General features: G+C 46.2%; 12 protein-coding genes across 12 annotated transcripts; 7 read left to right on the top strand and 5 right to left on the bottom strand. All coding sequences in view use genetic code 12, as the record gives it.

Moving 5' to 3' along the window:
- Positions 1–70: 70 nt before the first annotated feature.
- HAT2 (Hat2p) lies at positions 71–1,240 on the top strand (the record flags this gene model as incomplete). The annotated part of the gene is made up of 1 exon (XM_029037456.2): positions 71–1,240. The coding sequence occupies one exon, from the start codon at positions 71–73 to the stop codon at positions 1,238–1,240; it is 1,170 nt and encodes a 389-aa protein (XP_028888512.2).
- A 509-nt stretch (positions 1,241–1,749) lies between these two features.
- Positions 1,750–2,466, top strand: CJI96_0004785 (polyamine acetyltransferase; the record flags this gene model as incomplete). The annotated part of the gene is made up of 1 exon (XM_029037457.1): positions 1,750–2,466. One exon carries the CDS (start codon positions 1,750–1,752, stop codon positions 2,464–2,466), a length of 717 nt encoding a protein of 238 aa, XP_028888513.1.
- A 254-nt stretch (positions 2,467–2,720) lies between these two features.
- SAM35 (SAM complex subunit SAM35) lies at positions 2,721–3,686 on the top strand (the record flags this gene model as incomplete). The annotated part of the gene is made up of 1 exon (XM_029037458.2): positions 2,721–3,686. The coding sequence occupies one exon, from the start codon at positions 2,721–2,723 to the stop codon at positions 3,684–3,686; it is 966 nt and encodes a 321-aa protein (XP_028888514.2).
- A 66-nt stretch (positions 3,687–3,752) lies between these two features.
- CJI96_0004783 (proteasome regulatory particle lid subunit RPN11) lies at positions 3,753–4,691 on the bottom strand (the record flags this gene model as incomplete). Its single annotated transcript, XM_029037459.2, has 1 exon — positions 3,753–4,691. The coding sequence occupies one exon, from the start codon at positions 4,689–4,691 to the stop codon at positions 3,753–3,755; it is 939 nt and encodes a 312-aa protein (XP_028888515.1).
- A 1,089-nt stretch (positions 4,692–5,780) lies between these two features.
- Positions 5,781–7,214, top strand: CJI96_0004782 (putative Xaa-Pro dipeptidase; the record flags this gene model as incomplete). The annotated part of the gene is made up of 1 exon (XM_029037460.1): positions 5,781–7,214. The coding sequence occupies one exon, from the start codon at positions 5,781–5,783 to the stop codon at positions 7,212–7,214; it is 1,434 nt and encodes a 477-aa protein (XP_028888516.1).
- A 657-nt stretch (positions 7,215–7,871) lies between these two features.
- On the top strand, positions 7,872–9,212 carry GDI1 (Gdi1p; the record flags this gene model as incomplete). Its single annotated transcript, XM_029037461.2, has 1 exon — positions 7,872–9,212. One exon carries the CDS (start codon positions 7,872–7,874, stop codon positions 9,210–9,212), a length of 1,341 nt encoding a protein of 446 aa, XP_028888517.2.
- A 1,453-nt stretch (positions 9,213–10,665) lies between these two features.
- CJI96_0004779 (RNA-binding protein LSM5) lies at positions 10,666–10,950 on the bottom strand (the record flags this gene model as incomplete). Its single annotated transcript, XM_029037462.1, has 1 exon — positions 10,666–10,950. One exon carries the CDS (start codon positions 10,948–10,950, stop codon positions 10,666–10,668), a length of 285 nt encoding a protein of 94 aa, XP_028888518.1.
- Positions 10,951–11,074: 124 nt separating this feature from the next.
- SSK1 (mitogen-activated protein kinase kinase kinase SSK1) lies at positions 11,075–12,970 on the bottom strand (the record flags this gene model as incomplete). The annotated part of the gene is made up of 1 exon (XM_029037463.2): positions 11,075–12,970. One exon carries the CDS (start codon positions 12,968–12,970, stop codon positions 11,075–11,077), a length of 1,896 nt encoding a protein of 631 aa, XP_028888519.2.
- Positions 12,971–13,392: 422 nt separating this feature from the next.
- On the bottom strand, positions 13,393–14,376 carry DOS2 (Dos2p; the record flags this gene model as incomplete). Its single annotated transcript, XM_029037464.1, has 1 exon — positions 13,393–14,376. One exon carries the CDS (start codon positions 14,374–14,376, stop codon positions 13,393–13,395), a length of 984 nt encoding a protein of 327 aa, XP_028888520.1.
- Positions 14,377–14,530: 154 nt separating this feature from the next.
- Positions 14,531–16,174, top strand: MODF (Modfp; the record flags this gene model as incomplete). Its single annotated transcript, XM_029037465.2, has 1 exon — positions 14,531–16,174. One exon carries the CDS (start codon positions 14,531–14,533, stop codon positions 16,172–16,174), a length of 1,644 nt encoding a protein of 547 aa, XP_028888521.2.
- An 821-nt stretch (positions 16,175–16,995) lies between these two features.
- Positions 16,996–18,663, top strand: LCB2 (serine C-palmitoyltransferase LCB2; the record flags this gene model as incomplete). The annotated part of the gene is made up of 1 exon (XM_029037466.2): positions 16,996–18,663. The coding sequence occupies one exon, from the start codon at positions 16,996–16,998 to the stop codon at positions 18,661–18,663; it is 1,668 nt and encodes a 555-aa protein (XP_028888522.1).
- A 789-nt stretch (positions 18,664–19,452) lies between these two features.
- DOA4 (ubiquitin-specific protease DOA4) lies at positions 19,453–21,996 on the bottom strand (the record flags this gene model as incomplete). The annotated part of the gene is made up of 1 exon (XM_029037468.2): positions 19,453–21,996. One exon carries the CDS (start codon positions 21,994–21,996, stop codon positions 19,453–19,455), a length of 2,544 nt encoding a protein of 847 aa, XP_028888524.2.
- Positions 21,997–22,096: the final 100 nt, after the last annotated feature.

Genomic DNA, 22,096 nt, shown 5'->3' with positions numbered 1-22,096 from the left:
ATCAACAGTTTCGAAGCGCGTTTCTGCAACATCTTCCAACACTAGCTACATAGTTATTTATTCATTAACGATGGCCGAAAGTCCAGACCAGCAAGAGCTCAATATCAAAGATGAGTATGAGCTTTGGCGGAAAAACTGTAAATACATGTATGAGTTCATCAACGAAACAGCTCTCACATGGCCATCCCTCACAGTCCAGTGGTTGCCAACTCTGGACACAGCAAATGAAGCCATCAACGCCAGATTGCTTCTTGGAACACATACTTCAGGGGAAGGACAGAATCACTTGAAAGTTGCGTCAACGCAATTGCCAGTGAAAGGTAGTGGGAAGAAAGTTTCCTCGAAAATCAAAATTACTCAGAAACTCGAGTGCTCAAGTGAGGTGAATAGAGCACGCTACAAGCCTCAAAACCCAGATATCGTTGCCACTATTAATGGGAGCGGTGAGCTTGATTTTTACAACTTGAAGACGAACGAGAAATTCGGACATGTGGCTCCCCACTCCCAGAACGGATACGGTTTGTCGTGGAGTCTGTATAAGGACAATTACCTACTTTCTTCGTCTGACGATCACACGGTTGTTTTGACAAACGCCGGGGAGCTCGACAAGAACAATGGTCGTATTCACAAATTCACTGCTCATAGCGATATCGTCAATGATGTGAAGTGGCACAGTTTCGATGAGAACTTGTTTGGCTCTGTATCTGATGACAAGCATTTGCTACTATTCGATATTCGTTCTCCAGGGAACCCAGCGATAACGTTCGTCAATAACGAGTCCAAGGGTATCAACTCCCTTTCTTTCTCTCCCTTCTCGAGAAACTTGATTGCCCTTGGAAACACTAACTCTAACATCAACCTATTGGATTTGAGGAAACTTTCCAAATCGTCCACACCTCTCCACACAATGATGGGCCACGGAGATGCCATTACATGTCTTGAGTTTTCTCCTCATAAGGATGGCATTGTGGCGTCCGGGTCGCAAGATAGAAGAGTGATTCTTTGGGACTTGACCAAGATCGGTGAGGAGCAGACGCAGGAAGATGCAGAGGATGGATGCCCAGAGATCTTCATGATGCATGCTGGTCACACCGGTGGTGTCACCGATCTCAGTTGGTGTCCTTTTGACGACTGGACGCTTGCCTCTGTCGCTGACGATAATATAGTACATCTCTGGGAGGTGAGCCAGTCCCTCGTCAAGGAGACGCCTGTCAACCCTCAAGATAGCGAGCTTGAGTGAGGTAATGACTCTAGAATGATATGACCTTACAAAGACGCCGCCCTAATTTTACCTAACTAGGATACCACTTGCCTCTGACCTCTTCCGACCAGAGGCATCAATCCACAAGGCGCAAAGGATTCTATCCAGACAGCTCATACAATTCAATCCCTTTCACTCCATTTGTTGTGTTCAACTTTGAACGATGCCTTGCCAGTTGTTTCTCTTATGATGTTACCTAGTATAACTCTCTGTGCGGTTGCTATACTTGGCCGAGGAGAACTCGTCAAATGACTACAAACTTGGATGATTACACTGGAAAATTTCAATAGTATATGTAATGTCTTTACATAAGCGAGTATCTAATAAAAACGACTGCTCCAGATAACCCAGTTGGCTGTCGCTTCGAGGTTCGCCAGTCTCATTTTCGCCTCGCACTACCCTTTGTGTTAATCTCACTCAGTATCTCGTCAAAGACAGTATTTGCCTCCAGTCACCTACCAAGAAAAGCGCTTGAATTGATCAAAGCCATGTCCGACTTCCCGCCCAATTTGTCCATTCGTCCGTTGACGGTGGAAGATCTCGACCAGTGTGTGGAGCTCGAGAACAAAGGCTTTCCGGAAGACGAGAAGGCATCGAGAGAGATGTTGAAGTATAGATTGATTGCGTGTCCCGAGCTATGTTCCGGGTTGTTTATCCGTGAATACGGCTTGAAGTACAATGCCATCAACTTGCCAGAGGTTGCGGAGAAGTTGAAGGCCGAAAGTGGATCGCAGGAGTTCGAGAAGAAGGAAGATAAAGAGAAGAAGGACAACAAGGGAGATGACGATGAAGAAGAAGAGGTAAGCTTACCAGTGAAGCTGTCTGTGGTGAAGGAAACGTTGATTGGCCACATTACCGCCACCAAGACGCCCACGCAAAAGTTGACCAAGGCGGCGATGGAATTGCCTTCCAAAGAAAACAAGGACGCTGGCCATGTGGAGTTTGCGCGTAATATTGCCATCCACGGCTTGGTGATTGACCCAGAGTGGAGAGGTAAGAACTTGGGCACGTTGTTGATGCACGACTACATCCAGAAGTTGTCGAACCAGGACTTGGGCAGCAAAGTGATTCTTGTGGCGCACAAGGAGTTGATTCCATTCTACGAGAAGATTGGGTTTGAGTACCATGGGGAGAGTAATATTAAGCACGGTGCCGAGACGTGGTACGACTTGTCGATCGACTTGGTTCCTCAGGAAGAGGAGTAGGCAAATGGAGGAGCCGCCACTACTTTAGAGAAATGTCAAGATTTTGTGAATTCACCCCGTTAAGTTATTCAAGCGTATCTAGCAGGATGCAACGAAGCAATTAGGAACCTGCTTTCATCACAGCTTTACGAATGTTACTTTCTGCCTTAGAACCGCTATGTATTAATGAAGCACTCGCCATGTACTGCGCGAAATACTCTACTACTATCTATCTGAATATCTCCCATCACTAACCATCACTAAACCCCATCATCATGTTTGAGGTGCCGGGCCCTATAAGGACTCTCTTTGACACTTTTCCATTGAAAACGTACCCTCCTGTTTATAGCAAGCCTGATGAAGAAGGTCTTGTCTATTTTGGAACTAAGGACCCAGCCTCTCTCCAGAGCTCTGCAAAGTTCACTTTGGGAGTACACGGCCTAATTCAAATTGAGGGTAAAATGATCCCCACGGATCCATTTTCACTTGCCAATTGCCTCATACTCTGTTACCGCCATGGTCTTCTATTACCGAAGAGTGACATAAAGTCTTCTTACAGCATGATGGCCTTGTCCTACGAAGCATCTCCGACAGATGAACTACCCATACTCGTCGAACAAAATGAAGAAAACGTGTCAATAATAACTTCTGACGAAATCTGCACCTCCTTGAACAAAAAGTATTTTAACGATTGTGTCACTGACCTTTTGATAAACTCGTTTCTCGATGATCTAAACGACTTGTGGGTGCTAATCTTGCTTAGTGATGTTGCCCAGTCTCAGGGCACGCATTTCGAAAAGATATTCGATTTTATTGGGAAAAACAGTGGCAACGAATTTGTGAAGGGTCTTCTTGTCACAAGGCTTTTGCACGCTATCCCCTCTTGGTGTTCGTTCAAGGCAAAAAATCCACTGCTTTTCACCACCAACAGAGCGTACGCTGCTCTTCGTAATAAAGAATTGACTGAGGTGTTTTACAAGTCCAACGCAAAGGCTCTTCAAAAATTATACTTCGAGAAAATGTGTCTTTTCCAGAGGAACCTACTACAAGTGTGGGATTTCGTGAGGACCCGAGATAACTCCGAAGTATCTGCTATACTTGAGCTCAAAATTGCAGCATTCATCTTCGTAATAAGTGAGTTTGTCAGTGATGACACCCATATTGGGCTCATGATCAAACGAGATGACTTCAAAGATATAGTAAAGGAGTGCAGAAGCATAGTACTTGACAGATTCTCTTAGGCACTTACACAAGGAGGTGGAGTTTTCTTCTCGTCTCATAATATATTGCTGTAAATAAATGAATGACTACTGGATGGCAAGAGAGTTGACGTTGCTAGTCAATAAGGAAGTAATGTTCTCCTCAATGATCTTTTCTGACGTCTCTGCCAAATGCTTCTTTGGATCCTGCTTACCGACGTAGCGCGTCTTTAGCTGTTCCTCCAGCAACTCTTTCTCTTCGGCCACTCGTTCGTTGTATAGTTTGGCGATTTTCACCAAGCTCTGAATATTCTCTAGGTTCTCGTGGTCAACATGGTTGTAATCTTTCATTTCCAAGCCGCTCTGCCACGACTTCTTGTGCAAGTTCATAAGCATGTTGGTTTCGTACGAAGTCTTGTGGTAATCGATGTTCAACGAGTAGTAGTGTCTATTCAAACCGTGAATCAAGGCCTGGATCGATGGCTTGTTCAAATGACCCACATTGGATGTGGACTGGCGAGGCTCTTGGCCTCTCATCAACGTGGTGGCATCAATTGTACGGAAGGCATCGATCACCACTTTACCTTTCACCGACTGAATAGGGTCGACTACAACGGCAACAGCCCTTTTGTTCAACTGCTCAAAACTTTGTTGCGTGTTGACATCGACAGAAGAAAGCCAGCACCCAAAACCTGGGTGGGAGTGGTACCAACCCACCACCATCTGGTCTCTGCCTGTCTGTCGCAACATATCCATCATCTTTGTCTGAAATACATCGTCTACTGCCTCCACAGAAACACCAGTTCCAGACTGGGGCATGGCAAACACGTCAATTACGTGGATGGTAAATTCGTCGACGAATTCTCCAAGCATCAACCCCATCACTTCCATAGGGACACCGGCACGACCGTGTTTGAGCATCTTCAACAAGGCCAACGAGGAAATGTAGACAGTTTCGGCGTTGTCGATCGCTGGAGCATCGTTCATAGCAGCTCCGCCTTGTACAAGGCCATTGCTTCCACCTAGCAATCTCTGTAATCTCTCCATGGTGGTGAGTAAGTAAAGTAGTAGGTTGTACCAAGGTTGTTCGCATTGATAGTGGCAAGGCCGTATGTGCAGGCGGCTGTGAATGACAGTACCAAGGAAGTTAATTAAGAGCTCAGATTATGCGATATATCTGGATGTTAAAAAGGACTGTAGAGAGTTTTGTGTTCAATTTCATGAAAGGACGTTATTCAGTGGTCGTCTTGAGCCAGTTGTGGGTGATTACTGGTTCTGGAAAATAGACTGCATTAGTACTAAATACTCGCAGCCACTTCTTCTATAGCTTGCAAAAAGAACGTCTCATCAAAGCACACTCATGTTTATGATGCTCTCAATGAGATTGAGCCCATCTTCTTGTTTTTTTTTGAGGCTTCAGTTGTAGTATTTTAAGTTCAAAGTAACTAGCAAACTTGAATTTGTGCCTTTGGGAAGAAACCTGACGAGACCACCTCACATTATTTTTTGCAGCCATTTTGAAGCCTCTAGCCAAATTGCTTTCATAGAACCTTTCTAAGAAAAAAAAATTGTCAAAGCCGGAGATGTCCGCCAACATAATAGATGATTTATCGGGATCTTATTACTTGAGCTTACTTCTGTCGAGTCTATGTGCTGATACACAATTTAGAAATATGCCCGAGGGTAGGTAAGAGCGAGTAGCATTCGGCAGCCACTCCTAGGTCACCCATCGAGAACTTCTGAATTAATCACCATACTTCAGTGTCTTTCATGATACCAAGTTGAAAACTCCTTAATTCTCAGTTTTAAGGTGTCCATTTAGACAGAATATTTGCCCCCTCAATTCTGCACTGCTCCCGCTTAGTTTTCCCAGATCTCGCAAATACAACACTTTGCAGCCATTTCTGACAGCACCAAAGAGCAAATCAGGTCCAGATATCCCACAACTCCACTAAACTCATGATCTGCCCAAATTTTTTATCCTCACCTTCGTCTCTTGGCTCCTTCTCTCCTATTTTCTTAGCCCCTCCAATTGGTGCCGTAGGGAAAGTGCCGTACAACTTTATATAGTGCGGCACTTGTTGCAAAAATCCAGCTACTACTCAACTACTCCAACTCAACACTGTTTTCAGTATCATGAGCACAGAGGGACCAGCAAGCTTGAAGGGGAAAAAGTACCCTGCAAAGGAACACAACACGCGTGTGTTGAGCCATTTCAAAGAGAAGAAGCTGCTCAAGCTGGCGGAAACGCTAGCCTTTTTCATGAGCGGTGAGGACTTGGAGCTCTGGCAGTACTGTGACCAGACAAAACCCATTCGTCAAAACCGCTACTTCTACTACTTGTCAGGCGTGGAAATCCCCGGATCGCATGTATTATTCGATGCTGCAAACGACAAATTGACGTTGTTTCTCCCAGATATCGACTACGATGACGTGATGTGGTCAGGTATGCCCTTGCTGCCAGAAGAGGCGTTGAAGAAATACGATGTGGATGAAGTCAAGTACGCTGCTGACTTGGAGAAGGTTGTGGGTGCACTTGCTGAGGCAAAGTACACGATTCACACCACAGACCACAACAAGTGGAACAAGAGGGTGCTGCATCTATTAACGGAACAGGACCCTGATTTTTTCCACGCCTTGGACGAGGCCCGACTCATCAAGGACTGGTACGAGATCGAGTTGATGAGACACGCCTCGGCCATCACTGATAAGTGCCATCTTGCCGTTATGCTGGCTACACCAATCGAGTCCAACGAGACCCACATCCACGCAGAGTTCATGTACCATGCTCTCAGACAAGGCTCCAAGTACCAGCTGTACGACCCGATCTGCTGCTCAGGGCCCAACTGCTCTACGTTGCACTACGTCAAGAATGACGACGAAATCGACAACAAGAGGTCGGTTCTCATTGACGCTGGCGCTGAGTGGTCATGCTACGCTTCGGACGTCACAAGATGTTTCCCTATTAATGGTGATTGGACTGAGGAGCACTTGACCATCTACAATCTTGTGTTGGACATGCAGCGCAAGACCATGGACATGATCAAGCCAGGCGCCCACTGGGACGAGATCCACTTGACCGCCCATAGAGTGATGATCAAGGAATTTCTCAGATTGGGCATTTTCAAGAAGGAGTATTCTGAAGAAGAGATCTTTGAATCATCCATTTCTGCCCGCTTCTTCCCACATGGTCTCGGCCATGTTTTGGGCATGGACACCCACGATGTAGGCGGTCGCCCAGACTACAACGATCCTGATCCAAAATTGAGGTATTTGAGATTGCGTCGTGAGCTCAAGGAAGGAATGGTGCTCACAGACGAACCAGGAGTGTACTTTTCGCCATTTTTGTTGAAGGACGTACTTGAGGATCCCAAGAAGGCCAAGTACATCAACAAAGACGTTCTCGACAAGTACTGGTACATTGGCGGTGTCAGAATCGAGGACGATTTGCTCATCACCAAAGATGGTTTCGAAAACTTTACGAAGATCACATCTGATCCACATGAGATCTCAAAGATCATCAAGGAGAGCAGCGCACAGGGTAAAGAAAGGTTCCACAATGTGGTGTAATTGTATATATATGGGAGCGATCCCGTTTACATACCAATGGTGGGAATGGCTGCGAAACATGCTGCGAAACGTCAGTGAGTGCCTTCAAGTATGAACACACGCATTTCTATAATCAAGATTTGGCAATGCTAAGTATGATGACTAAGATGACGGAAATTTTTCATCTTCTGTTCGTTTCGTAGCATATAACAATTTTTGGTCGTTGACCAGTACCTGGCAAACTGCAGTTCTTCGTAAGACTTAAGACTACATCTATTGCTTACTACATTGCAACCTAAGATGTTCCATCCAACACCTACTGACATCGTCGACCCTGCCTTTTCATCCTTCGTATGATATCTTCACATCACTTGAAAAAATATCTTTTCATCAATTACCCACGTAGAGCGCTCAGACCCCACATCAAGAAATTCGCCCCACATCCGGTTGTATAACATGAAGTACTAAACGTCCATTGAAGATGTCACCAGTATTACCTACACAACTTATAAGATTTAAAAAAAAAAAAAGAATGAATGAACTGAAGAAGAAACAATATGTGTTCTGGCGATGTCAATCCCCCACTGTAGGTAGTGTACTGCACCTGCCTCAACCAGCTTGACCCTGATTGTCCGTTTGCTCCTCATTTACTCTTATCCACACCTACAAACGGACACCATGGACGAAAACTACGACGTCATTGTCCTCGGCACGGGGCTCACGGAGTGTGTGCTTTCGGGACTTTTATCTGTGGACGGGAAAAAAGTGCTTCACATCGACAAGCAGGACTTCTATGGTGGTGAGCTGGCGTCGTTGACCTTGCTGCAATTGTACAAGAAATTCAAGCCGTCCAAGCAGAAGCCAGAAACTTTCACGGGCAGAGACAGAGACTGGTGCGTCGACTTGATTCCAAAGTTCTTGATGGCCAATGGCGAGTTGACCAATATCTTGGTGCACACCGATGTCACCAAGTACATTGAGTTCAAGCAGATTGGCGGCAGCTATGTGTACAGATCGGGTAGAATCAGTAAAGTGCCTTCTAACGAGGTGGAGGCGTTGAAATCGTCGCTCATGGGCATTTTTGAGAAGAGAAGAATGAAGAGGTTCTTGGAGTTTGTGGCCAACTACGACGAGAACGTGGCCTCCACCCACCAGGGGTTGGACTTGGACAAGAACACCATGGACGAGGTGTACAACCACTTTGGCTTGGAGAGGGGCACCAAGGATTTCATTGGCCACGCCATGGCCTTGTGGGCCAATGACGACTACTTGAATGAAGTCGCTAGACCTACAATTGAGAGAATTGTTCTCTACGTCCAATCTGTGGCTAGATACGGCAAGTCTCCTTACATATACCCATTGTATGGGTTGGGCGAGTTGCCCCAGGGCTTCGCCAGATTATCCGCCATTTACGGTGGTACTTACATGTTGGATACCCCAATTGAAGAGGTGTTGTACGACGAGAATAAGAAGTTCGCCGGTGTGAAGACCAAGGAAGGCACTGCCAAGGCTCCTATTGTCATCGCGGACCCTACTTACTTCCCAGACCGTGTGAAGAAGACTGGTCACAGAGTTATCCGGGCAATGTGTATCATGGACCATCCAGTCCCAAACACGCACGACTTGGACTCGGTTCAGATCATCATTCCACAGAACCAGGTGGGCAGAAAGAACGACATCTACATTGCTGTCTTGTCCGATGTTCACTGCGTGGTGCCCAAGGGCTTTTACTTGGCCATTGTTTCCACCATTGTGGAAACCGACACGCCCCATGTCGAATTGGAGCCAGCGTTCAAGCTTTTGGGCTCTCGCCTCGACACCTTGATGGGTCTTGCTGACTTGTACGAGCCAGCCGATGATGGCAGCGAAAGCAACATCTACATTTCCAAGAGCTACGATGCCTCCTCTCATTTCGAGTCCACCACCGACGACATCAAAGACTTGTACTTCCGTGTCACAGGCAAGCCATTGGTGTTGAAGAAGCGCTCCGACGAGGAACAGTTGGAGGGTCTCGAGTAACAGACACTTACGATAAAGATCAATATAATGCAACTAGATGACTTGTATTACATATGTAGTTCTCTTCACTTTTCCATTGGCTTGATGTGTTTTTCGATCTCCAGATCACTGAGAAATTTCGTTTCAATGTCGCCGATCACCAAGGCGTTCTTGCTTAGGTCGATATTACATTTGTGCCTCTTAAGCATATCCAAACCGAAAAGACAGTCGATGTTCAAGTCCAACACAGTGAAGGAGCACGGAATATCTGCGTTTGAGTCACCAATGCTCACTGGAGCGCTATGGATTCTTCCCTTGGAGGTTTGTTTCCCCACACCTCGAGCTTCCGTGATGTAACGAGTGTCAATTAAGTTCGACAAGCCGCATCTCTCGGCCACTTCAGAGGAGATGATTGTGTGAGCAGCACCGGAGTCGACCAAAGCATATATATCGTGGCCCTTGATCCTTAACTTGATATACAACATGCTTACGGGCACAAACAGCTCAGGCGAGATGTCTGCAGCCAACTGTAAGTTTTCGTCAATTTGCTGTTGTTTGATGATTTCCATGATTCTTGCCTGATTCGCTGGATCATCTGGATCAGCCTCAAGTCTTCGAAGCTCTTCTTCTCTGAGTTGTCTCTCGTGACTTCCCTGACTCATAGCTTGCATTGTTTGCGTGAGAATTTCTCTAAAGCGAACTGGATCATTAACTGCGCTCACCAAGTCTGGATACATGTGTCTTGTTGACTCAAGAGCCATTGGGTTTGAAAGAAGATTCAACCGTAACTGTTCACTCTGGACTTCCAACTGCGAGGCTTGTGTGTTTTGTGAATTAGCAGCCGGTGCTCTCTGGGGCACCTTTCTCAATTCAACTAAATCATCGTCCTGAAGACCTGCTTGATCAAGTGTTCTTTTGGGTTCTGCAAGCGTTTTGGTGTTGTGGATCAAGATCTGGCTTGCCACTGGGATTCCTGTCTCTGCCTCTAGATAAGCTTTGAAATCTTCCACAGTTAACGAGCTGGGGAAATCAATGGCGTAAATCTCTCCAGACTCGGTGCTTATCGTGATTCTCATTTACGTATGTGGGAATTTATGTTGCGTAGCAGTTGGCGTACACTGGTGATAACTAATATGATACATACAATAGCCACTGCGAATTTCACGCTTTACGCACGACTGAACCTGGTGGCAATCAGAGTCGAAGGTTCTGGAAGCCACAGAGGCCACCGTAATTGTAATCGTTGTAATCGTTATTACTAGATGTGAACTCGAAGTTAATGTTTGATTTTGTCTTCATTGGTTGCCAGGCGATGCATGTTTCTGATAGGTTGCGAGGATTAGTACAAGTGTAGGAGCAGCCAGGTGAACTGCGGTACTCTGATGAACTCTCCATATGTTAGTCCATGCCGATCCTCATAATAAAGTTGATGTGATAATGTGAATTCTTGAGCCCATTTCGGCTTGAGGTTACTTTACAATGACGGCGGGCTCAACATGGCGATCTGGGACCCATTCAACAACATTCTCTTAATCTTCTTTCCTTCACTTCCGTCACCATCGATCTCTGTAGCGTCCTCGAGAACAACATTGACAAAGTCGTCAAATCCAACAAGCTTGCCTGTAAACTCCTTGTTGTTGGTGAGGAGAATCTTGATCTCAGACCCAATGGCGCGGTCAATCACTTCTAAAGGCAAAACTGTGTCTTTCTTAGGAGATTCGTCTCTGGCCTCTTGGACTTGCGTTTTTTCTTCAGACATTATTGAAAAATAAGTACGCAAAGGTTGTTGGTACGAGGTGTAAGTACAATTTTTTTCTCACTAACCTCAAGGCCCGTACACCCAAAGACAGTATAGACAACACAGACCGGTCAGGTCCCTGATTTTACGCCGTGAGAGGTTTTTCCTTCTCAATATGCTTATGATGGGGCAATGACTTTACAGCCACTTTGGGTGGCTCCCCCTTGGCTGACCTTTTAACTTTCCAACCGTCGTAGTCAATTAGCGCTTGCATGCACCCCCATTCGGTGATTTTATTTTGCAACCAAACCAAATTGACCGGTTTGGTCAAGAAATCGTTACATCCGGCGGTCAACGCATTCTTCTTGTCCACTGAGGAGTTCGAAGAAGCTGTAAGCGCCACGATGATCACCGGAGAACGGAAGACTTTGAGATCGAGCTTCTCGTCGTCTTTAATGCTGGCTTCTCCATTCAGCTTTGAAAGCTCATGCTGGGCAAATACACCAATTCTATTAACCTTCTCCAAATAGCGAATTTCTTTTGTAGCCTCGATTCCGGACTTCACTGGAAGCTGAATATCCATGAGAACAAGATGGAATCCCCCTTTCCTCCATTTATCCACAGCCTCTTGCCCATTCTTGGCAATTTGGTACCGAATTTTGTGTTTTCTCAAAAATGCTCCCAAAATCGCTTGATTAATGGCATTATCTTCAACCACCAATACCGAAAGGGAAGGAAGTACTCGTTCAAATGTTGATGTGGGTTTGGCTTCTCTCATGTCAGCAGGAGACAAGTCACTGTGAGAACTCGAATCCTTACTAAGGGCGCCAGCGCCGCTACTGCCGTTAGAAATGTTGTTACTGCTGCTTTTGCTCTTCTCTTCGACTGATCGCAGAGATTTGGTTTCCAGCAAACGATCAGTGGACCTGCTGCCGTTATTGGTACCACTTGTGGTTCTGGTGAGCTCATGGCTAGTTTTCCGTTGGCCAGTATTGGGTTTCTCTTCATCGTTTGAAAGCTCTGAGTCCTGGGGCACTCCTATACTAGTGACATTGCCGGAGTCCTTGGAAGCATTCGAGTAGCTTTTGTTCATCATGCTATCGTCCAACGAGTATCGTTTCAAGTGATTTTGCTCGCCCAAAGTGAAGTTCTTCGGTAGAAGCAACACGGCCTGGCCGTTGTTTTTCGTTATTTGATTGATACTCGTCATTGAAGGCAGCTGGGGCGGATTCGAGTGTGAGCGTTTGTGGACATTAATGGCGCCGTTGATAGGAGATAGACGGTGCGTTAGCGAAGGCGACACCGACGAGTTTTTCGTAATTGGATTTGGGTTCATCTGGTACGCATGTTGAGGCTTTGGATGATGATAGGTCCCCGCTAGACTCGGGGAGGCCCCTCTCAAGGGCAAGTTATTAGTTGGGTGGTTGGGCAAATCGGTATAGCTTGCTCTTTGATGGTTCGGAGCACTTCCAAACTCTAATGGCCGCAGGTTAGTTCTCTCAGGGAAGCCCTCGAACGCATAGGAAGGCATCAGCGCGTGTCGGTGGCTGGCCACTACAAGGAGGGCATCTGCCATCGACATCTTGCCTCCAAAGTATTCGTCTAGTATATCCCACACGTTCTGGTCAGGCTCCAAGGTGACAAATGGGGATTCAAACGAGCTTGTTGCTGGTAGAGAGGGCAGGCGGCTCACAGGAGCGTTGTACAGGTCCTCCTGCTCCAGCACTAGGCGATTAAGCAGACTTTGCTTCGGCTTATGTTTCTTGACGGGCTCATCGGGAATTTTTAGTTGAATCAGTAGGTCTGCAGGATCGAACTGCCGAGCTAGCGTTGTCGGATACTTATAAGTTATGGCCAATTTTAGGTCATCTACCAAATCATGGGGACCCATCATGAGGGTTGTTGGAGGACCGTCTTCTTTACGGACCCATACTCTTTTGCTCGATGGGGTATGAGCAGCCGGAGTGCCCCACGAGCGTTGTCGTGAATGCGAGGGATTGGGACTGGTGCCGTGGTGGTACTGGCTATATGTCTTGGGCATAAAATGTGGATGATTGGTGAAGATGATGATGTCGGTTGGGTAAGATAATTCTGACCCCGATATACCCCCAGTTGTATGCAGGAATTACACGTTGGAGAGCTTAGAGTTAATTTGAGAGATGGAGAGATCAAGAGAGAGATTAGAGTGTTTAACGAAGTACAATTCTGTTACTGGATTGTATCTGATTGCAAGATGCACGAGGCGGCAGACGCCACGGCGGCATTTCTCAACAAATTCTTGTAAGCATCAGTGACAGAGGTTCGCACCAAAAGCAGGCAACCGTAACACGAGGCTTAGGCGTGGTATTTCAACGAAAGTAAGGCTTTATGTCGATAGGTAGCGCCTGATTTGTACTCTAATTAGTGCACCTATGCTTTTCAAAGAAGGAGAGCATGACCTCGTCGCAATTGGCCAAAGAGAGTTTAATCCTTCTCGCTCTGCACCCTCTCCACCTTCACCACATCATCGTCTTCATCGTCGTCATCATCCCAAGTGAACTCCTCGTCGTCATCTTCTTCTTCTTCATCGTCGGCCAAAGAGCTACTCTTATCCTTCTTGGCTAGTAGCTCTTTCCTCTTCTGCTCGCTTTCCTTGATATCCTCTTCTAGCTTGAAGTACCTGTACCAGAACGTATCGTAGGAGATCTCCACGGGCACAAGCTTGTTCATGAGTTTTTCCAAAGTATCAGGATACTTTTTGAGCAACTCAGCAATCTCAGAAGTCTTGGACTCAACGTCGAATTTTTCTTTTTCTGCCTTATCGTCTTTGGAGTCATCCAAAAGAGGTGCCTCCGAAGTGTGCAACTTGAAGAGCTCACTGTCAAACCGCGTTGACCCATAGCTACCACCAGGGAATTTAGGATTTGTGAATAGTGTTTCCGACTCCTTCTTGTTTTTTGCTGCTTCTTGTTCCTGTTGTGGCTCTACCGAAACTATACTCGAAAAGAACGAGGAAAACTGGCTCACGTACTTGCCTGCCTGCTTCTCTACGTATTCCAATCCCGAGTCGATCGTGTCCAAAGCCGAATTCGCCTGATTGGAAAGCGTGCTTAAATCAAACTTTTTCTCAATGCCCTTAACTTGCTCGCCTAGCTCCTTGAGCTGAGCATCCACAGACTGAATGTTATCCTTGACGATGGTGCTGTTGTTGATATTTTCTTTCGCAGTGTTGAGCTGAGCCATCAATGCTGCTTTTTTTTCGTCGAGCTTGAGTTTTTCTTGGATCTCATGGGCATTCTTCAGAGCATTAGTCCAAAGGGCCTGGAACTTGGTCTCTATCGAGGAGTAAGCCTGATCAATTTCTTCCTCCAAATGTTGAATGGCCTCTTCTGTCTTCTCGTCTTTGACGTTCTGTTTTTGGTTTTCTGAGGGGTTTTCCTGAGCAAAAATTGGGTCTGCCAAGTCCATGATCAACTAAGAATGGTGATTATAGTTAAAAGTACAAGGGAGTGTTCCCCAGCCTCAAAAGAGGTGATTATCTGCCAGCTGATGTTCGATCATGTGACCCTACACAGTATGCGCTAGTCCGGAAAATCTCCTTTGGAGTGACTCCCACCCATCCATGTCTCTTGTCAAAATCCGAAACGCCCTCTTCGTCGCAGAGACCCGCAACCTCAGAGCCCACAAATATGTATTCAGCAAGCCAATTGCCAATTTTGACGTAGATCGGCCCAGCGCAGGTACGGGAAAGGCCTTCTACGCCATCACCGGCCCGCAGAAACTGGCCTTTCTCAACGTAGTGGCAGCCAAATACATTCCCGACCCGCCGTTGGGGAGGGTTTATCCTCAATTTAGCGATACACATCGTAGTGACCAGATCCAGTATCTCAACTTCATGGAAAACTCTGGTCTTGACAAAGTTCACATGGCTGCAAGATATGAGTCGTATTCGTACAAGGGCACATTGGAGATGAAGGACGACGTCAATTCCGTGATAAACTACGTTACAGGAGCCAATAATTACAATAGCAACACTGTGGTGGCGGAAAACGATACATATGTTCAAAAGCTCTGCGAGTTATTTGGCCTTGACGAGTTGCGCAACAAGTGGATCAACAGCTTGAGCAACGGGCAGATGAGAAGGGCAAGAATTAGCAAAGCGCTCATCAACAAGCCCCAATTGATTGTGATCGACGACCCCTTTTTGGGGCTCGACCCCAGGGCTACGGAAAAAGTGTCTGAGCTGCTTAGGCGCATTGCCCTTGAACTAGACGCTGGCATGGTTTTGGGGCTCCGGATCCAGGACAAAGTGCCCGACTGGGTAGACAATCTAGCATACGTTGATGAGAGCGGCTTGACAGCATGCGGGCCAAAGTCAACGGCCAGGCTAGTTATTGAGGAGAGGCACAAAGAAGAGCTCAAGTTACACAAAACCAGAGAGGCCCTCAGTGAAGAAATTGCGTTTGTGGAAGTTGCGCCTCAAGCCATCAACAGCACTACCACGGTGGACGACCCCATAATTGAGTTTAGTAACGCCTACGTCAGTTACAGAGGGACAGATGTGTTAAAAAATTTCACTTGGAGAATCCAGAGAGGTTCTCGCTGGAGAATCTTGGGGGAGAACGGGCTGGGCAAAACCACCATTTTGCTGCTTCTAACAGCAGATCATCCGCAGCTGTGGAGATCTGTGGTTTCGATCGACGGCACATTGCGCAAAACAGGGCAGGGAGTAAGCTATTTTGATGTGAATAACCGCATTGGCATCTCGCTGCCCGAGCTCCATGCCACAGTTCCTCCTCGAGCATATGCCCACCATGTAGTGTATAATGGTCTAGTGAGAGACATTGGCAACCTGAACTTCAAGTTTAAGTACAAGTACAGTGGAGACCAGAACGAGCTTCCGAAGGAAGCGCAAAATTTACTCAAGGTGTTTGCGCCAGAGTTAGCGAAAATACGCCACTTACGATTCCACGAGTTGACTGTTTCGCAGCAGAAGCTCGTACTCTTTCTTCGAGCAGCCATCAAAAACCCCGACATCTTAATCTTGGACGAAGCCTTCTCGTGTATGGACGACGAGGTGCTCATGAACAAGTGCCACGAGTACATTGCGCAAGAAATGCCCAAGACCACGGTGCTAGCCATTGGCCACATTGACTGGGAGGTGCCTGTGCACGAGCATGTAATAACGCTCCATGGAGACCCACAAAGAGGGTACAGTTTTGCGACCCGAGCGAAAGCGAAAGTGAACAAAGGCGAACAGCGTTAGCAAGTCGGAAAATACAGGGCAATTTTTTTACGACCCTGCAGTCTTCTTTAATGCTAGGCTAAAATCTCTGGATTCGGCTGCAAATACCCTACTGCCCCGGCCACACTTGCCCAATGCTTGTGTTTGCGCAATCGGCTAAATAGGCCTCTCCTGAGATGAGAGTTGAATAATTCGCAGCCAAATACTGCAACCGGCTCGGTCCTGGACACCCCCACATAACCAAGAACAGTGGGCGAAATGGCGAAAGGGCGAAAGGGAAAATAGGGCGAAAAACGCAAATGCCCCGGTTGTATTAAACTTTCTCAATTACAGAGCACGTTTCCAGAAGCCCAATTATAAAAGGAGACAGCATCCTGGTCGAGATTTCACGTCTTTTCTTTCTTCCTTCTTCATCTTCCCCTATTACTTACTTCTCTCTGCACCAACGTGCAACCTCACACTGTGAGCCCGCAAAAAAGTCGCACCGAAAATTTCACTCGCAACGCTTTTCCTCGTCGCCTTTAGCTTAGTAGGCGCTGTTTTCGCATTAAATACTCGCACTTGCTCCACCAAGCTCAGCAACGCTTCCAAGGAGGTGATCAATAACGCCTTGAGATCATTAACTAAGCCCAGAAGATAGATAGCCCTTGCTGAGATTTCACTCGCAAATCGCGCTTGCCACTATTTATAAAACGTTCTTTTTTTTTCCCGAGCGAAAAAGAAAAGCATCTAACTAAAGCAGGCCTGCTGCCGTCTTTTTTCGGAACGCGGCCCTTACCTTAGTACCTTTTTCTCATCAGACTACAACTTCCTACAACCTCACCCAACTTTCCCCGTTGACCATGTCGGAGACCATCCCGGACGCTCCCATTGACAACAGGCCAGACGAGGTGAAGGCTGATCTTGAGTATGGCCGCTTGACGCTGAAGGACCATTTATTTGTGCTGAAGCACCCTGTGGGCGAGCCGCTCCCGACCCCTATTGACGACGAGCCTCCGTTGGTGATCCACTTGGCGACGTTTGTCAGCTATTTGATCTTGATTTTGATTGGCCACATCCGTGACTTCTTTGGCAAGATCTTCAAGCCCGAAGACTACGAGGATTTGGTGGAGAAGGACGGGTATGCGCCTTGGTACGATGGCTTTGAGAACTTCTATGTGCGCCGATTGAAGTTGAGAATCGACGACTGTTTTGCCAGGCCCATCCACGGTGCTCCTGGCCGCTATGTAAAGTGCTTCGAGCGGGTGAGAAAGGGCAAGAAGTTCATCTACACGGGCGAATCCAGAGAGTGCTTGAACTTGTCTTCATACAACTACTTGGGTTTTGCTCAGTCCAAGGGTGTGTGCACCGACTACGCCAATGACATCTTGCAGAAGTACGGTGCTTCTTCGTGTGGTCCTAGAAACGCCATTGGCACAACTGACTTGCACCGCGAGTGTGAGCTGGTCATTGCTGAGTTTGTCGGTAAGGAAGATGCCATTGTCGTCTCGCAGGGTTACGGCACCAACGCCAGCTTGTTTGCGTCTTTGGTGGACTCGTCGTGTCTTGTCATCAGTGATTCGCTTAACCATGCCTCCATCAGATTTGGTATTCGTATCTCTGGCGCCTCTGTCAAGGTTTTTGAGCACAACAACATGGAGGACTTGGAGAAGTTGATCAGAAATCAGATTGCCCAGGGTCAACCTCGTACTCACAGACCGTGGAAGAAGATTATCATTGCAGTTGAAGGTCTTTATTCCATGGAGGGCAACATGGTGAACTTGCCCCGCGTGATCGAATTGAAGAACAAGTATAAGTGCTACCTCTTTGTTGATGAGGCCCACTCCATCGGTGCTCTTGGTCCCCATGGAAGAGGTGTGTGTGATTACTTCTCCGTGTCTCCCTCCCAAGTTGATCTTTTGATGGGTACCTTAACAAAGTCTTTTGGTGCCACTGGTGGCTACGTTGCTGCTGACAAGTGGATTATCGACAAGATGAGATTGACTTACTTCAACAACTCGTTTGGAGAAGGCGTTCCTCCTCCAGTGTTGGGCCAAATCATCTCCTCTTTGCAAGTGATTAACGGTACATTGAGCCCCGGCGAGGGTGAAGAGCGTTTGAGAAGAATCGCATTTAACTCGCGTTATTTAAGACTTGGGTTGAAGAAGCTCGGATTTATCGTTTACGGCGCTGACGACTCCCCAGTGATTCCATTGTTGTTGTACTTGCCAGCCAAGATGCCTGCTCTTTCAAGAATGCTTTACAATGAGAAGATCGCTGTTGTCGTTGTGGGCTACCCTGCCACCCCTATCGCAACGGCCAGAGCTAGGTTGTGCGTCAGTTCGGCGTTAACCAAAGAGGATTTGGACTATGTGTTGGAGAAGTTCAGCGAGGTTGGTGATTTGTTGCAATTGAAATACAGCAGTGGTATCGCTGGTGGTTCTCGTGAACCAGGCGTGGCTCCCCGCATGAGTATTAAAGAGGTTCTTGATACAAACGTGGAAGATAGCAAGCTTCCCAAGTTGTTCTAGACTACATTTATTAACTCCATCATCAATTGCGTCTTGATGTTTTCCGCTCGATGCAGCCTTAATATTTCACTCACACGGCCAAAATCAATGGCACTGCATCTAAAACACTCATATATGAATAATGTAATTTACAAGCGTACACTTCCTTTAGCATTCTTCCTTTCTCTTCATTATGCAATGATCGAACCAGATCCTCTCGTACCTCCGCTAAGATTCAGTACTGTACAGCCTCATTTGCATCGTGGTGGCTACCCAAGACAAATCAATTTCCCGTTTTTGCTGAGTCTCAATCTTAAAACGATTATATCCCTCACTCCTGAACCGATCACTCAAGACACTGATAAAGCTCTTTACGAGTTCGCTACCCTGGGAAATATCAATCTTGTCCACTTGGAGTGTGCCCAATCGGGAAAGGGCAAGAAACGTGGAGTGCCCATGGGGTATTCCACAGTGTTAGAAACGTTGGATTATATGATCCATCTGGAGCATGCTCCAGTGTACGTACACTGTCTCAATGGTGGGCAGGTTACGAGCTTGGTCATTGCATGTCTAAGAAAATTGCAGTTTTGGTCATCAATAGCGATATTTAATGAGTTCATCAACTTCACCACGAGTATCACATTGAACGATAGAAGTTTCGTGGATGGTTTCCGGGGTGAAATCAGTGTTCGGTCCGATTCAAAATGCGATTGGCTATGGGAAGGTCTTAGCAAGGGCATCGTGGGGAGTCATCCAAATATTAAAGTGACGGAAGCGGGACCAGTTGAAGCATCAACAAGTTCTTAGCCTTTAGATTCTCTGGAAGAACAAACAATAGGCGTGTTTGTTGACCACCTGATCAACTTTGCAGTCATACAGAACTTTAGCATCATCAAAATAACACCATTCTTTTCTTTGCTTCAGATCGCTTCCTTTTTTGACGTAAGCTGTGTAGTGGCCATTGGTCAAGTTGCCAAAATGGTTGACAACACCGTAGAGTTTATATTTGAAAGGTGGAACCTGATGTCTTTGGGGAAATTTGGAAAGATTTTGCTGTTCTTCTGATACATTCATGCGCCTTGCAACGTCCGAGTTGACATAAGTGCCCGCCAGCGGCCAGTACGATGTTAGATCAAGAGTCTCGTTAACAGGATATTTAACGAAGGTCTCAAGCTTGTTGAAATGGCCCGAAAGCAGCATCTGAAATCTTTTGAAGTGCACAATAAGTACTCGAGGAAGCCTGGTTATCGAAATCTTTTTGGTCAGCTTTGTAAATCTTTTACATCTCGGACAATGCCACTTGTTGTCGTCGTCTAAAAGCTCTGTATCAGTAAAAAGGTCTAGGCATTGAGCTAAAGTTACAACCTTATCTTTTCCCAATCTTTCAGGTATAGGAAGTGAAAGAATGGAATAAGCATTGTAAGTTGTAGACGTCATACCACACTCGAGACATTTCAATTGTGACAAATACTGTCCTTGAAAGTAGTCCACAATGATCGAGAAGTTTAGTTTTAGATACCTCTCCCATTCGATTGTTGATGCGAGTCTCACTGGAAGAAGTTCTCTGGTCTGTTCTTGTTCTGGAGAAAGTTCCATGATCTTACTTCTTTCTTCTCCGTCTTCAACAGCACGCTGATTGAGATCTTCATGCAACGAATCTAATACAAAATTAAGAAATTCGATACAATCCTGTTGATCGAAGGATGCAAATTGACGGCCTGCAGAAACAGTGCCAATGGCTTTTTTAAACTCGTGTGGTGCAAAGTATTTGCCCACATTGTTGAACATATTACCCAAGAGCTTGACAAAATTGGTCGTCAAGACTCCACTGGTACCCAATCTATTACTTGTGTTGATATGCTGACGGTATGAACTTGTTGCTTCATTATTATTCGTGGAAAAGAAGAAAGACGTAAGCTGAGGTGTGGCACCTAAGCATTGAAGAACACAATTCATATAACACGAGTTTCCCAAATTCGTTAATCCCGTAGCGAAATTATCAAGGAACGTATTGGTCTCTGGACCATTCATTTGTCTTTCTGTAGTATCCTCCTTCACGTGCACAGCTGGCAGAGGAGTTCCTGAAAGTTCGATACGAGGTGGTTTCGGAGGCGGGGACACTGGACTCGTCGTGACATCTGGCCGCTTCCCCACGGGTGGACTATAAGAGGGTCTGTTAGTTGATGGTACGATACTAGGAGGTACTCTCGATTTGGGTCTGATGTAATCGTGATCATTTGTCCTCTGTGTGTCTATAGTGGTGTATTTTGGAGGTGGGGTTGCAGATTTGGCGCTGGCGATGTAGTCTCCAAAACTCTTGACGTATGATCTTTCTGATGATGAACCGCTGGATGGCAAGCCATTGCTTTGAAGTTTCGACTGGGATCTTTGGGAGCGTGTGGTGAGGGATCCTTCTCCAAAAGTTGTGTACCATCTTTCAAGGCCACCATTCAAATAGACAGGATACTGTTGGGGCCTTGAGCTTATGTATTCTGCTTTGAACATAAGAGTATCAAAGAGATCTCTAAACGGATTCTTCGAAGGAATCCCCTTATCCTCCTTGTTTATAAGCAGGTATTCCAACGCCTGAAACTTGCTGTTTCCGATACCTCCAAATCGTAGATTGTATGCAACAATAAGTCCAAACTTCTGTCGCTTTTTAAACAAATTTGCACTGTCAGCATCCAATATAAGAGCTAGTAGTTGCTGCTCAGTAGGTTGCAGGTAATTCTTCAATAGAGCAGACAACTTAGACGGCTCGATATTCACAATATTCAGGAAATTAATGTGACTATAATTGAACTCCTTCTTTGTTCTGAAGTCTAAAAGGAGAACATCATCAGGGCGCGATCGTATAAGGTGGTTGAGTTCGTATACCAGTACCGAGTCTGAGTATAAGAAGCCCTCAAATGAAGAGGCTACAGGTGCTTCCAGAACTCCAGTTTTGAGATTTGCAAACCTCATTAGAAGTGGGTCACTCAAATCGTCAATATTTTGTTTCAGGACCGAGATCAGACGAAGACACCTCTCGATTGCACTTGCCTTTTCCTTATTATCCTGGATCAGTTCGAGGATCTTTTCTATTATCGGCTTCGCTGCCGTGGATGGCGCTTCTGAAGCAGCTTTTGCGAGGTAAATATTTGCATTATGTGCAACGTAAGCCATGGAAACGTCACAATATCCTAAGGCATCGAACCGTTCGGCCTCAAACTTGAAGATCTCAAGTAAGGTAATCTGGATACCCAAAAGATCATTGACCCTGGAAACGTTCTGTAGAACATTTCTGGCAAGAGACTTCAGGATGTGATGCAGCTCTTGAAGTGAGTACGTTGTTTGAGCATCTGGTTTGCTCATGACTTGTGGATGTAGCCAGACTCCGGATTATGTGATCTAATGAGACAGTACATATGGTGAAGATCCTGTATATAGTTCAGAAGGCAAAGGAAGACCTGGG

This window comes from Candidozyma auris, chromosome 6 (genome assembly GCF_003013715.1).
Source record: "Candidozyma auris chromosome 6, complete sequence".
Taxonomy (NCBI): domain Eukaryota; kingdom Fungi; phylum Ascomycota; class Pichiomycetes; order Serinales; family Metschnikowiaceae; genus Candidozyma; species Candidozyma auris.
The sequence above is the reverse complement of the archived record's forward strand: the minus strand, read 5'-3'. Positions and strand labels throughout refer to the sequence as shown.